Here is a 16,940-nt window from a genome sequence, read left to right as displayed (position 1 = left end):
ATTTTGTTATTTGGGAAGTAGAATTACTAAAGATGGACGAAGCAGGAGCGATATAAAATGCCGAATAGCACAAGCGAAACGAGCCTTCAGTAAGAAATATAATTTGTTTACATCAAAAGTTAATTTAAATGTCAGGAAAAGATTTTTGAAAGTATATGTTTGGAGTGTCGCTTTATATGGATGTGAAACTTGGACGATCGGAGTATCCGAGAAAAAAAGATTAGAAGCTTTTGAAATGTGGTGCTATAGGAGAACGTTAAAAATCAGATGGGTGGATAGTGACAAATGAAGAGGTATTGCGGCAAATAGATGAAGAAAGAAGCATTTGGAAAAATATAGTTAAAAGAAGAGACAGACTTATAGGCCACATATTAAGGCATCCTGGAATAGTCGCTTTAATATTGGAAGGACAGGTAGAAGGGAAAAATTGTGTAGGCAGGCCACGTTTGGAGTATGTAAAACAAATTGTTGGGGATGTAGGATGTAGAAGGTATACTGAAATGAAACGACTAGCACTAGATAGGGAATCTTGGAGAGCTGCATCAAACCAGTCAAATGACTGAAGACAAAAAAAAACGCGCATGAGTAGTAAAATAAATGACTGTTTTTTAAGTCCGGCGTAACTTCACAATTATGCGGAAAAAGAAGATGCTCGAACCACTTTTTTTTCCTTTTTCAGTTATCCATTTATTATAAAATGGTTAAAACCAATTTCAAGATTTACAAAATTATTGGTTATTAGTATTCATTTTTACTACTCTCAGCAAAGCAGAAATTATATCTGTCTTGTGCCTCAGATGTTTACATACGGCATACCTATGAGGAAAATTAGAATAAAGTGAAAAACAGCACTTATTTGTGTAATTTTTTCGCATCATCGGCGTCGGTTATAATCGGTTTGTTGCTAACAAACCGGTTGAAAATGATTTTTCAAAAATTAATTACGTACCTTGACTGGTGAAGCCGAAAATGTTATGCAATTCATTGCCGGCTTTTTTTTTAACCAATGATTTGTTAAATATCAGTTGTCTTTTCTTAGTATCGGTTATTTAATTTTTCCAGTGAGAAACCGTGTTCCTAATAATTGTTAAAAAAGTGTATATTCTTCCGATTAATTATGTATTTTTTAGTAAATATTTTACAACTTTACGGTCGATTTTTAATAAGTTTCATTTAAAAATGACTAGTCGATGTTTTTTTGTCTTCTTGAGCAGCAATCCAAAGTATGAAAAGCTATATATATAAAACATTTTGATGTACCGTTTCAATACTTTTTCTCCAAAGCAGTTTTCCAAATATTAATATTTTTTGTCGTTATTTTAATTAACTAATTTACATATTTCCGAGCGGTTGGGTGATGGAGTAAGCATTTCAGACGGGCGTATTCTTCAACATTTAAATCGCCTCTGAAGGGGTCCCTCCTAATTTTTGGTGGAGAACCCTAATCAGTTCTCAAAACCCGGAGGGCGAATTGTCTGAATTCATCCGAACTGAATTTGTAGATTGCTCGGCATTTTATAGGTTGAGTTAGGTAAAGGGAAAAGTCTGTTGGACTTTTCTTCAAATTAAATAACTTAGAAAAAAACAGATTTTCTTTATATTAATGTTTTACGTATTTGAATGAAATCTATGATAAAGAGAACAACCTTCTTTTCTGAGGTTGAAGTAGTAAAAATCAGCGAACGATATAACTGCATTTAAGGTATATAAATGTATTTATTATATATCAATCTTCCGTGATGAAACTTGCAAAAAATTTATTTACTTGATATAGTAGTAATCTATGTTCGCTTGTATTTTTTATTCATTCCTATTTTAATTAAAACTGGTGGCCTGCTACATATTTAACACCGTACGCTATCTTTTTTATTTCTTTTTAATACGTAATCTTTTCTTTCTGGAAAAACTCATTTTCCTTAGATGTGCCTTTTCTTCCTAGGTTTTTGTGCCTTCAGAACTATGAAGGGCCTCGCTTGAGTTTAGGTCTGATTTCTTAGATAGCGCTTAAATAATACACCACCAATATTTGTCAGACTCTGGTAGATTCTTGCAGTAAGATTTTTAATAATAATAAAAAAAATTCACTATAAATTAAATTAAGAAAAAGTATTTTACTAGAATTAACAATTTAAAAAGTTATCTTAGCTCTTCATAAATTCGATATGTTTAAACGGGATATAGGATTCTAAAACACGACAAGCTATTATATTTTATTTCCGAAATCCTTGAAAATAACTAATAATAAAGATAATTACGTTGCCTTTTTCGAAAAATTAGAGATAAATTTAGTATTAGAAAATGTTTTCATACATTTTAAAGCTTCCTTCCACCTAAAAAGTAGTTCAGAGAAAGCCAATAGTAACGGTTAAAAAATAAAATTTTATCACGCAACAGAAAAATTAGAAATTAAAAATAAGACCACCAAATTATTTTAATTCTTACTATGAAGAAAATTAAGTTTCAAACTTATGGAGAAGGTATTTTATAAGTAGTGTAATAAGGTTTGAAGATTCATACAAGTATAAAATCGGTATAGTATATTAACATAATGTTAAAGGAGATTGTGCACGCTAATGTATTACATATTTGAAGATGTTTCAATCGTAAAAGTTACTATTATAAAACTGTTTGTTTGCGAGGTTCTCGCACCGTGTTTGATAGGAGGTTTTCATTGTTTTGTTTTATGCATTAATTGTTCGGATAAAATTCTTATAGATCGTAATTTCAATTTCGGTTTGCAAGTTATCTTTTCTTGTCTAGATAAAAAAGTATCCGAAGCCTTTTCGCACCTTTTACTCGCAATGAGTAAATTACATTCGAACTACTATTCAGAAAACACAGAAAGAATGGTGATAGAAGTTTATAAAATTGTTAACCGTATTCGTAAAGAAGGGCCTCCAATTTTCGGTTTCTAAGAAGAATTCAGAATATATAGCGTTAAAAGTGAGGTCCAATCGTTATTGAACGCCTGGATGCAGATCGGTTATAAAGAAATTATTACGGTACGGTACTTATTTACAACGACAACAACATGAGAGGAAGTTTTGTCCGCCAGTGCGCCGCCAAAATTGTATTATCGACGTGCCTATATTTCTGCGTTCTGTGTGTTACGTAGAGCGGCGTACGTACCGACCAAACAAGCTAGCAGCCAACAGTACGAGCGAGAGAGAGAATCGGAAAGGGGGAGATATATATAAGTTTCTGGGGAGGGGGGAAACAGGCATGCTAGCTTGACTGCTGTTGCTGCTATTCCGCCGCTCTGCACCGGTGGTGTATATAGGATGAAAAGAGAGGGACGCGTTCGTAGAGCGCGATGGCGATAGCTCTTTTTAGGGGTATCGGGAGGGAAGTATAATTTATTTTCTACCAGTTGTCATATAGAGTGGGGAAATGAGTGCGCCAGCAGAAGCGGGTTTACTGGTGATGGCGAAGAGGGTAGAGTGGTCGCTGAACGCGCGTTAGAGAAAGAGAGATGGCGCTATAAAACGTGTCGGTCGTGCTCCGTCTTTCTCTTTTTCGCCCTCTTTGCTGCTGGCCTGCTGTACCGTGCCGTGCTGTGCTCCGCTCCGCTGTGGCGGCCAACGAATAAACACAAACGAACGAAACGTTGGCGCCATTGATTTTTGAAAGAGGCCGCGGCCGTCCTTCCGACCCGACCATCCAGCCTTCCAGGCCGCCGTGTATACTCTCGCCTCCAGAGCTTCCAATCTAACGGCGTGGCGTCCGGGAGGACCCTGGAAAGCTGCGATAAAATGCGCGCGCAAATATTATATAAGGGCTGTGTGTAGATGTGGATGCGGAACGCGGCTCTCTCTTTCTCTCATCGGGAATATTATTTTTGGGGGTATGGTGAGGTGTAAGGGGGTTCACCAATTACTTGGAGCTTAGGAACGGAGCGTGGCGCGGCTAAACTACCTCCGTCCCTCCTTTTCTCGCATTTTACTTTCCTTATCGCGCTCTCTTCACATGCCACCGCCCAGTAGCAATGCCGATATTTTCTTCTTTCTTTACCTCCCGTAATTTTCTCTCGGTAAACCGGGCCGGGAACGAGGGCTATGGGCTGGTGAACCCCGCTATCTAAATTTCTCCACGCCTCCCGTTTTTAATTGCCGGGGTGGATATAACAGGCGATTCCACTTACCGTACTTCTGTCAGTATTAATATATTTTTCATTATGATTTGTATAAATTTATCGAACGGAGAATAAAAATAACCAGTTAATATAATTTTTTTTTTTTCATTATTGTTCTCATGTAGAAGATGGGGAAGTAAAACTGTGTATAGTGGAATCCCATTTCTTCCTTCTTTACTAATATAAATTACAGTTTTATTTATGAGCTTATCGGTTACTGTATGTTTCACTTGTTTATGGAGACTCCATGCATGATTCTTGTTGGCGTTATCTGAAAGCATCCTGGTCACTTCTGCAAATATTGTCTATATTTTCTATTATTAAAGTATTCATTATAGTTATTGATTCTTTCCTCATGAAATTGCTACTCGAATATATTCTCTGTTATTAAATGTATAAGTAGAATATTTTACTTCCATACTACAACATGTAAAAAGTTTTGCAATGACATTAACATTAAATCTCCAACATTTTACATAAATAATTGGTGTTCAGCATTAAAGTACTTATACAAATAAGTTGTTTTTCACTCCTGTAAGTCCTTTCCCAGCTTAACATAATGATCTTATGGTTTATAGAACATTTTTGCAGCTGTATTAGAATATAAACAGAATATACTGAAATTCAAAATAACTTACCGCTCAGATCAATCTTTTGGTCGGTTTGCATAATCCTTTTTAATGTATTTTGTTGGCAGTTTCAGAGATGTGCAACTCTAGAGGATGTTCAAAGAAAGAAAGTGAAATAACCTACAAATATATTATAGCATATCTGTTTATATTAAATAATATTATTCATGTGCACCATAAATAATGTTACTTGAGTCTTTTAAATTTATTGTTAGCAATAAAACTCAAATTACCAACAACTTGTTTAATTGGTTAGGACTAAAAAATATGAACATTGGTAAGAAATACAAAAAGTGAGAAACAGAACTTTAATTAGCAAAGAAATGTTTAGTACTAGTACAAAGTGCTAATTTAAATTGTTATGAAATTAAGTAATTTTTTTACAGAATTTTTGAAAGTAATTTTACGAGAATAATTTAATATATCAGGATTTATATCATTACACTGTAACAATATCCAATTTTAATTTAGTTAAATTTGACCAAAAAATTCCTCTACAAAATAAAGGAGGATCATCAAAATCAGCCAGTAACAAAATGGCCGACTTAGTGGTGTAGTGGTTTTAAAAGTCAGAACGTAGCTTCTATATCACTTCCTCATTAAAATACAAGCAAATGCATGTCTAAGGTTATAATCACAATATCAAAAAAACTCTTGAATAATGTATGACAAAAGCCTGTATTAAATTTTCTTATCAGGTACTAATTTTGGATTCTTAAGCTTATTTACAGAACTATCTCATTAGTGTTTATGATACACTATTTCTCTTAGGTGATTAACTTTTATTATATGTTAGTACTGTGTAGACTGGCATGGTAAGCTGAGAAAAATAATCACAAATGGCTGGTATCAGATAAAATATTTGTTGTTTTTTTTGTTACTACTTTCAGTCTTCAGGTACTGGTTTGAACTGCAGCATATCAAAATTTTAATCTTGAAATGCCTTCATAATTTGTAATTCAGCACTTGAGTAAATGACACAATTAATTTTAGAAGTTACTTAGTAAATCACTAATAAACTTAAATTTATATTGTTTATGTTTCCAATCATAATATTGACCAACAATTTCACCATAAAAGAATTTTTTATTTTGCTTTTACTTTTTTCGTAATGATTCCTCAGTCACTTACAAGTGGTGTAACACCAGCTGCTCATAATCATAAATATATTATTTTATTTTTAAAAATATGTGTAAAATTTATTTTTTATTACATACTTAGTCTTACAGTTGGTATATCAGAATTATTATTGTTCATAGATTTTGTATGTAATCCATGTTTGTTTTGTGGAGAATATTTTGTAAGGTTTGTTTTTTATGGTATTTATATTTTTGAAAAGAATTAAAGAGAGACAACTTTAATGTGGTAGGCTTTTAGTAGGCTTATTTTCCTACAAATCTGTTGTAATTCCCGTCTCACCATCACCAGTTCACATCAAACTTGTATGTTTTCTGTTGGTTCAACATCTTCATTGGGAACCACATTCCAGTATACTGTTAGAACAGAAACTGGAGGAAGACGTCAGAGATAGGGAAAAGGGATTGATTGTGAGAATAGGTGATGTGTCCACACATCCCTTACAGAGAATAGTGAAAAGAGTGAGAGATTTTACTTCCCAAAGTATTTCTTTTAAGTTGAAGTATCCAACTTAATTGTAAACCATTCAGCCTTTGCATTTCCCCTCTTGAGGTGAAGGGCTTGTATAAACATTAGAGCCTTTTATGTCTGAAAATTTTAAACATACAGGTGCATACTTTGTAGCATAATAGGTGTGTTAAAAGATATAATTGAAAATAACATATAATTACGGATTGTCATAGTACTTGACAGCATGACTCATATGCATCAAAAGAGGTTTTTTAATTTCAAATAGATTAATTTTCAATTCATTAACTTCATTATGTTTAATTTCAAACAAAAGTCATTGGGTAGAATGAAAAATCACATTAAACTGACTAAACAAACTTTGTCAAAATTATTCCACTGCTCATTTTAGAAGTTCTTTACAAATCTGATTTATAAACTGTCCAAAGTTAAATTAGTTTTTTATGTTTGTATAAAATATCTTTAATCATTTACATTTTTACTGATTTACTAAGTGCTGGAGAAAAATTTTGTAAGAAAATATTCATTTGAGGTTTTTCACTGCGTATAAAATTAATTGGAAAATAAATAAATATATATTTATATGTATTTGTGTTTGTAATTAAAATTAAATAAACTTGAAATATTTTTTGTTACTTTTGATGCCTCAATTGTTATATATTTATATGTATGAATTTATTTATTTATATAATCAGACATTTTGACGTAAAATGATCTGATACAGTAACATATGACAGTTATGTTGCTGATGCGTCAAGTAATTAATGGTTTGCTATTTAATTGGTCAAATACCAACAATTGTTCTTTTTTTTATAAGAACTTAAAACTCAATGCTGCTGGTTACTTTTCTCCTCCATACATAGCCAGTGAGCATGGTCCTCATCTTGTCTGTTAAAAAAATATGATGCACTTCTAAGTTCTGTTTACATTATATAACATGAACATAAAACAACTGTTGTTTGCAAGTCCCATACAAAAGAATTATATGTTCTGTTTGCTCTGATGTGTGTTCAGTAATTATTATACCATATATACAATATCCTCACCTAAAGCCCCCACCAGTTGTGGTGGGGTCTAGCGGTTAACTTATCACAAATCAGTTGCTTTTCAACTCAAAGGTTCTGAGATTCAAATCCTAGAGTTGTCTTTATATGAAAAGTTATATATAAAAGTTGTCTCAATTTCAAACTAAACTGGATTCCAGTGCACTTTAATGGTTGGAGTGCCATTAACCACACGTTTCAAAAAATGGTAGGTCTAAGGCTGCACAAGACTGCATCTCTCGCTTACATGTCATACATAATGTCCTCATCTCAATGGGCCTTGAGAGAGTTTTTGTAAGACCTAAATTTTGGTTTTGTCAAATAGCTGAGAGATTTGTACACATTTTTTTAGGACTGACAGTACGACCTTATCGGTTTAAGGAAGTTGATCTTTCTTTAAAGAAATCTAAATGTTAGTATCTTAAAATTTTGAAAATAAGTTTAAATTTCTTGTCTTAGTTTATAAAGTTTTATTTTGTTGTAAATGTTTATTTACAACAAATAGATTTTTTGTTGTAAATACTTTTGTAATTCTATTTTATTTTTATTTTTTTCAGACTATGTCAGATAAGGAAAAGAAGCGATTCCATGAAATGGCCGATAAAGATAAGAAACGATATGATACTGAAATGCAAAGTTATGTACCACCAAAGGGTGAAAAAGCACGTGGTAAGAAAAGGAAGCATATAAAAGATCCAAATGCTCCAAAGAGATCATTGTAAGTTATTAATTGTTGGATAATTTAAAAGTTTTTAGTAGTTTTTATGTTTCTTATTAAGAAAAAAAAATAATTTGATTTTGTTTATGTGAAAGTGTATTTGGTTATCTTTTAAGAAAGGCTAGCGTGTTGATTTTGGAATTGATCATTCTACTGTCTTTATTTCTTTTTATTATTTTATTTAATATATTTATTTTCTACTTATCAGTTAGCACCAGTTAGGTGTACTTTAACAACCCACTGGGTTTGCCTAGTGGTGAACTCATCATCGCAAATCAGCTGATTTTGAAGTCAAGAGTTCTAAGGTTCAAATCCTGGTAAAGGTAGTTATTTTTATACAGATTTGAATACTAGATCGTGGTACCAGTATTCTTTGATGGTTGGGTTACAAATATTCATTTTAACCTTATGGTGTGAAATATTCAGTTTTTATTATTGGATTATTTGGTGAATAATCAACAATGAAAAAATAAACAAACATACAGGAAAAAGAACAATAACATGAAGAAAATATCTCCAAAAAAAAAGCAGAAGAAAATTTTAAAACCAAAGAAAGAACAAAATGTTGCAAACCAAAAATTAAATAACAGGAAAATGTTGCAAACAAAGAAAGTATAAAAACATTAAGATAAATATGAAGAGGAAGAAAACATTAAGAGAGGATATAAAGAGAGAAAATTTGAGAACATCTACAGAAATTAAAATCAGAAGAATAATATCAAATCAAAGAGTGTTTAAATGATTGGCAACAAATAAACAAAATGATGATCAACTCCGACTTAGAGAAAATATTGTCTGACAATATCAAAAGAGTAATGAAATAAAACATAAGAATTTTTTGTAATTTATTAAAGATCAGCCATGTATGTCTCATTGTATGTGTTGTTCTTGTGAGGGTCTATTTTTCAGTCACTGTATAACTTTAATATAAATAAAATTAAACAGAAATTCCAGATTAATTATATAAAATTAAAGTAGAAAATTCAAAAATAATATGATTCTAAATTATAATTTTCAATTAATATTAAATAATTAGATGTTTCGCCAAATCTGTTACATATACACAATGTGTAATAATTCCTATTAAATTACATATACATGTTTATTAAAATACATTAAATTTTATTTCACTAATAACTATTGGTTTTTTTTTATTGAGTAATTATTAATAAATCAATATATTTAAATTAAAAAAAAAATAAGTTAAAACCAAAGAAAAGGAGACGAAGTCTGATTGGAACCAATGTGTCTTCTCTTGTAAGATCAAAATGCCATTAATTAAAATTTGTTTGGCTCAATGAAAATAAGTTCAGCGTATGATATAAACACTTTTAATTCAGTCAATCTCAATCAAAAGGGGAAGTGCACAACTTGATTGTTACAACAGTCCTAAATATAAAATTTGAACATGCTTTGGCTAATCGTTTTTGAGTTATGCGAGATACATATGTATGTACGGTCAGACATCATGCCGAACCTAGTCAAAATGAATTCAGGGATGGTAAAAAATGCATATTTCTGTTGAAATCTGAAAATTGAAATGTTTTGTGGTCACAATATTTCCTTTACTTTGTACAGGGAAGTAAAAACAGTTTTTTATGATCTTAACTGTACTATCCATAAACAACCATTTTTCAAAATTGTGCGATATATATTGGATCTTATTCTTGATATATTTCTGATCAGCTACATCTTGATCCAAGAGTTAGTTCTTTCTTTAGAATCTTTTATTTCTTTCTCTAATATGATCTTATATAATTAACATAACTTATATTACTCATCTGCTATATTTTCTATTCCATTTGCTTGTTTCCCCATTTTATTTTATTCTTTACAGAACTGGTTTTTTTAAAAGCTGTCCAACACTTTACAAAAATGTTTAAACAGTGTGTTTTCAGTTCCATTTGTTGACCTTGGAATCTTGTAATGAAAATCCCTTTTTTCCAACCTACTTTAGTTTTGGGGGGGGGGGTAGTATTTTTATCCTGATTGCTTTAAAAGCTACACTCTGATAAAATTCTGATTATTCATTCTTTTATTTTATGTGAATATTATGTATATTTCATCTAATGTTTGCATAGTGTGTTTTATTTATTTTTTGTCTTTCAAACTGCTCTTTTCTATTATCTCATGTTAAATTTTCATCATAAAAAAATTGTAGTATTAAGAAATTTATAGTTTTTAATAGTTAAAATCTGTCTAGTGTCTTCTGGGTAATTGTGTTTATAATCGGTATTCCGAGGATCGGGCCCACTACTCGCAAGAGGAAGTAACAGTATAGTAGGTAATGGGGAAAAGCTGGTGTAGCATGTAACTTCAGTTTGTAATAAAAATCTACCTTGGTGATCGTAAACTAGTCAAATATTTCATTATTCCTAAAATCGAATTGTATTAGTAAATTTGCTTATCTTTTTGGTGGATTAGGCATCTCAGATTTTCATTCAGGAATCTGGTTAGGCATGGCGGTTTTTAAACCCTACAAAATTCCATTTCCACATACAATCTTCAAAGCTTATGTGAATGAATTATTCATCGAGCAAAAAATAAAAAATTAAACTGATTTAAAATCAAGAATGGAAAACTGGAATAATTATCCATTTGAGTAAGCAAATATTAACAAGAAATTGGTCATAATTGCGATGATTTTAATGTTAAGAATTTTAAGACTGTGTGTCTAGTGAGGGAGAGAGAATTAGTGACCTATACGCTGAGTGAAAGTGAAAAAAGATGAATTATCATGCAAAGAAATATTTCAAGGCTATTCCAGGTAGTGGGCATCCATCTTAATTAGATATTCTCAGGAGATTATATCATTATTTAGGAAATGATCAATAATCTGCGAGTTTTCATTAATTGACCAATCTATGGACAATACAGAAATACCAGAAAAGAAGTCAGACCTACTTAAGAGTGGAAATATAAGGTTATTACTGATGTTCAGTACCGTTAACCTCAATTTTCTTAAAATCTAAACAAAAAGATTATTTGGAAAAATAATATATTGTGCTTTCTTATTTTTGGTTTTGCTGATCGTCTAAATTCACATTTTTTCTCATTAAATTCTGTTCTTTTTCAATAAATTTGTAAGTGTTTATCATAAAGGTGTGTTAAGCAACAGTGAAAATTTCTGAAATTTTTGTTTTTTTACAGACTTTTCAGAGAAAAGTACAGCATTACTTTCATTGCATGTTAGGAGTGGGAGGGGTGAAAATGAATTTCTTTAAATTTTGAGATATCAGGTGTACAAAAATACCATTCACTTAAATTTGGTTTTCTTTATAGGTTGTCCAAACTATAGATATCTAGAGGTAATGGCCTATATTTAGAAAGCAGTCATCGTAGGCTCAATCAACAGGAAATCTCAACTGTTCTGTATATTTTTATTATTGTTGGTTCTGTATATTCTCAAGGTCAATCGAATACATTGGCAATACCAGCAAGACGACTCACAATGCAATTGTAATCAGTACTAGTCTGTCAAGATGTGGACCCCCACAACAGAAGGTTCAGCCTGTGCTTTGGTTAGTGGAGTTTCAATCGGTTATGTTTGTTCAACAACGTGTACAAACTGAATGGAATATCGATCTTCCTACATCCAAGTCTATTCATCAGTGGGACACAAGTTTAAGCAAGACTGGAAGCTTGGTTTCACAAACTGTAAATCATCCAGAAATTTAAATTAGAGATGAGATAGTGGCATGTGTACACGATGCATTTACTGCCAATGCAGGAAGGTCAATCAGGTGAGATAGTAGTAACTGCAAATTCCACTGTTCAAAAGCAGCTCCGTTTGCAAACATACAAGTTACAATTTCATCACATTAAACCAAAAATGATCACCACCTAAAATATTAGTTTGCTACAGAGGTAATGCACCAGGTCAAAAACAACCCTAATTATCTTGATGCATTGTTATTTAATAATGATAGACAACCTTTCATATGTGTGGGAAAGTTAATTAGCACAATTGTCAAATTTAGAGTACTGTAAACCCCTGTACAGTAATCAAAAAAGAAAGGGACTACAACTGAATTGTGAGTCAGCTTGCCTGTGCATGTGTATTCCGCCAACCTTGAGAGTATACAGAACAAATTTTGGGAGGGATTTCCTGATTGCTGGTTTTTTTGTTTTTAAATATAGGCTATTATTTTTAGCCCAGACACCCTGTATGTATATTTATAAGCCTATGTACTTTTGTTGTTCGAAAATCTCCAAAACTACTAGATCAGTTTCATTGAAATTTAGTTATGTTGCAGTAGTGTATCTGAAGTTGTGCATGTGGATGAATCTTTGCTAAGTTCATGAGTTAATACCCAGTTTTAGATCGAATAAATTAGTGTGGGACAAGTTAGACCCATAGTTTGTTACAACAATACTGCAAGTTGGAATGTTACAGTTTCTTTATCTGCGATAGCAATTGTTAGCAATATTAAGCCAAATTAAATTAATAAAAAGTCTTGTCGTTATTTAAAAACATTTCAATTTCCATTAAAAGAAAAGTCTTGTCGTTATTTAAAAACATTTCAATTTCCATTAAAAGAAGTTCAAACTGTATATTTTTTTTTTCATTTGAATTTTTTTATAATTATAAACATTATTTTATGTAATATTTCATGTCAAATCATAGGTATATATTATTACTGTATTTCTGTATTTTGATAATTCTTATCAGTCTCGGTGAAAGTACTTAAATTATCTTTTCTGTGACAATTCCAAATATTTGTTCATAAAGCAGTATGTTACAATATTCACAGTACTATCCTAAAATTCTGGCTTATTTTCCTTTCTTAATTATTCTTTCACTGCAGTGTTTCTCAACCACAAGATAATGCTACTGATCCCTGAACAAATTGGACCACAAAAAAAAATTAAAATTTAAAAATACGAGAAAAAATGAACTTTAAAAAATTCATATAAAGGTAATATAAAAAATGTATTTATTATAATTGTATAATGTTCTGTACATAAACATTGGCAAATACTGGTGCACGTTTAATTTATTGAATACAACATTGTATTCTTTGCACAATCTGCAACAATAGACTATCCCGCAACGCATGAAGTGTAGTAGCGGAAGTTACAAAAACACCACCACACTAGAGTGCGGCTTTGGCGGTAACTTTGTTTTATGATTTAGCTATGCGCATGTTCAATTTATTGAAAACACTGCATTTACAATTATATTCTTTACACAGTCGACTACTAGTGTTATAGTGAAGTGGTTTACTTTTAATTATTGCAAAAACACAAATTTTTATTCCTCTTTAAATGAGTAAAATAAGATGAGGAACTTTACACAATTTTTTCCGCACTGAAAGTTCTAGTGTGGGAAATAAATATGTAGGAAAATTGAGTGAAACAGAAAATAAATGTCCACCAAACAAGAAAAAAATCTGCTTTCACAAGATGCTTCAATAATAATTACTTGAAATATGGTTTTATACTTTGGCCGGATTCTATGGAAGACAATGTACATCCAATGTGCATAATACGTAAGGAACTTAAGAATAATGATAACATGAAACTACCCGAAATGTAATATTTAAAATCAAGACATCCCGACTTAAAGCAGAAACCATTAGAATATTTTTAAAAACAATTTTATTTCCAAGAGAAAAGATTTAAAGAAACTTTTATTCAAAATAAATCTCAGTTGAAATGTTGAATTGCACTGCGTACAGCTGTATAGTCCCAACATTTTTGATTCTTTGAGTTTGGTATATTAGTAACTATTACTTAAGCTGGAAAAATTGTATTGGTCTGTGTATCAACAGAGCAGCAGTATGACTGGGAAACATTGTGGAGTAACAAAAAGGACTCAAGAAATTGCTTCTCCTGACATATTACCAATACATTGCATAATACATCACCAGCAGCACTTAGCAGCCAGATATGCCACCTGAATTAAATATGTTCTGGAATTTACTAAAATTGTTATTTTATAAAGAAAAGAGATTTTAACTTTTGATTATTTGCCATTCTTTTCAAGAGGTAGGAGCAGAGAACACATCTCATACTTCATGCGGAAGTAAGGTGTCCGTCATGAAAAAATGTGCTTACCAAACTTTACGAATTAAGGATGGAAGTGGAGATATTTTTGGTAGAAAAACAGTCTACATTATCAGAATGTTTTTCCAGTGTGTATTGGATTGCAAAACTGTTTTATTTAAGTGACATATTTTCTTATATAAATAACTTAAATTTAAGTTTACAGGGAAATATGACAATTACTTTTAATTTATTTAACAAAGTTGATGGCTTAAAAAAAAAAATTTTGGTTTGAAAAATTGAAGAAAATAATCTTGATCTGTTTAATTCTTATTACTATACAAAAGGAATTAATAGTTTATAATCTGAATGGTAAGTTACAATTTATAATGATTTGAAAAATATTTCCCTACAAACAAACTTACAGGAGATAAATTTATGGTTAACTAACCTTTTATTGAAAATAATTGCAATAATATAAATTTTAAGTAACAAAAACCAAGAACATCTCTTGGAATTGGGTTCAGACATAATATTGAAAAACAGATTTTCAACTGAATTTAATAAAATTTTGTATTGTAATAAAAAATGAACATCCAAATTTACATAAGAAAGCCTCAAAAATGCTGCTTTGCAACCACATAATTGTGTGAAGCTGGATTTTTGACTATTACATTTATTAATATCAAAACAAGAAATTGTTCATTAATAAATTCATCTCTTCGATTAGGTTTAAGCAAACAAACCAACATTGAAACAATTGTGCGAAATGAGCAACAACAAATTTCTCACTAACTTTCATTATTAACAGTTAGTTTGTAGTTCCTATTTTTAAATAGAACAACTTACATTTATTTTTTGTTATTTATTTTCTGATTTTCATTTATATATTTGTTTGTTGTTTATAGATAGAAATCACATTAATATTCTGTATATGTAAATTTAATTACTAATAAAATAAAAATATAAGTATGGTTGTTTTTTGTTTTTGTTTTAAAATCTAAGCTGAATGTCTGCTGGTCCCTGTATATTTTTCTATAATTTTACTGGTCACCATTAAAAAAAAGTTGAGAAACACTGTTTTACTGGATAAGTGTCATGGAAATTGGGTGAGTTTCCTAGTTCCATTTGTGGTATCATGCTTGCACTTTTAGTTGCCACCAGTATTGAAGGTGGCAAGTGACTGATTGAGTGAGTTTGTGGAACTGTCCTTTAATTTTTTTGTGCTAATCTATAAAATTTAACACATCAACATTATGTAACCTCAGTTATTAGTTAACACTAATCTTTCTTAAGAACAAATTAAAAATACTATTCGTTCCTAAATATATAGAAATACACACTTCATTAATCATGTTGATACAAACTTAACTTCTTTTCTTTTTTTTTAATTGTCACATATTTTATCCTTTACACTTCTTTCTATAACTAACCCCAAATGCCTTATATATTTTTTCAATATTTGGTTCAGATTTCTCTTTCCTATTTCATCTCCAAATATCGACATCTGACATTTGTTAATTTTAACCAGTACAGCTAATTTTCTAATGTCAAATTTCAAAACCTGTTTTTTTGGATCTGCCCATTATTTAATGACGTAAACACTTTATACAGTGTCTTGTAATTAAATACTAATCTATCTTTGGTGATGATAAAATCTGTTTGCATATATAACTTTATTACTGTTATTCCATCCTTTTTACAAGGCATGTTCATAAAGTAAGGTTCAATTTGGTCATTTATAAAAATAAACTCATGAGAAAAGGTTTTTACTTATAGTTTTAGTTTACTTCATATCTACTTCACTTTTCCGTATAATTTCCATTCAGTTCTAATCACTTTTCATAACATTGCACCAGTTTCTTTAACCCCTCTGCATAGAAGTTTGCTGCCTGGGAATTGAACAGTTGACAACATGTCTTGAGTTCCTTGTTTTAAAATTGTTGTTCACCAAGCCACTTTTTCAAGTGCAAGAAGAACTAGTCGCTGGGTGCAAGGTCTGGACTACATGGAGGAGGAGGGTGGTCAAAATGTCCCCAAGGAAAATCTTGAATCTTCTTGGTTAAGGCAGCAGTGTGAGGATGCACGTTCTAATGAAGGAATATTATACCCGATGACAGTTTCTTGCATCATCAGTTTTGGTGAGCGTTTTGCAGTATATCTCAGCTGTAATTGTTGATCCACATTCCATGAAATCAACCAAAATGACGCCCTTTTCATCCCAAAAAACGGTAGCCAACATTTTTCGACTAGGAAATGGAGATTGCTTAATTTTTTTGGTTTTGGGGAACTTGAATGGTGCCACTGCATTGACTGTTTGATTTCTGCATTGGCGTCTGATACCCACATCTCATTGCCTGTAACAATGTGAGAAAACAATCATCTTCGTCTTCTCGATAGCGGTCCAAAAACACTAATCTACTGCACATTCTTTGCTTTTTGTGTTTGTTGGTACCCACCTTTTACACAATTTGTGATATCTGAGCTTTTTTGTGACAATCATCTAGATGGAGGTGCGTCCAACACTTATCGTCAATCGCCGATCACATCGCAGTGTTCAACGAGTGTTGAAGAAGTCTCAATACCATTGTCTTACCTTTCCTTCCCTCATTACTGTAAGTCCATACACTAGGCACAACTCCCAGTGAATTTCAGCAGCTGAAGATCGTTTTGCACAAAAATTCTAATCACGGCGTGCATGAAATGCATGCTGCTGAAGAAACGATTGCAGATATTGCGATCTGTATTCATCGGCAGGCAAACAACTATTAAATCAAAACAACAACTGCAGTGGCTACATAAATAGCCGATAGACAGCCCTGAAT

The 16,940-nt window shown here is 31.4% G+C and overlaps 1 protein-coding gene across 2 annotated transcripts in view; it reads left to right on the top strand.

Moving 5' to 3' along the window:
• The window catches only part of Dsp1 (Dorsal switch protein 1), a 161,862-nt gene that overhangs the window by 136,002 nt on the left and 8,920 nt on the right, over positions 1–16,940 (top strand). For both annotated transcript variants that reach the window (XM_075378983.1, XM_075378982.1), the window contains exon 3: positions 7,967–8,127. In XM_075378983.1, coding sequence (XP_075235098.1) covers positions 7,967–8,127 — 161 coding nt within the window. The remainder of the gene's footprint in view (positions 1–7,966; positions 8,128–16,940) is intronic.

Source organism: Lycorma delicatula, chromosome 11, assembly GCF_047948215.1.
Source record: "Lycorma delicatula isolate Av1 chromosome 11, ASM4794821v1, whole genome shotgun sequence".
Classification (NCBI taxonomy): Eukaryota; Metazoa; Arthropoda; class Insecta; order Hemiptera; family Fulgoridae; genus Lycorma; species Lycorma delicatula.
The sequence above is the reverse complement of the archived record's forward strand: the minus strand, read 5'-3'. Positions and strand labels throughout refer to the sequence as shown.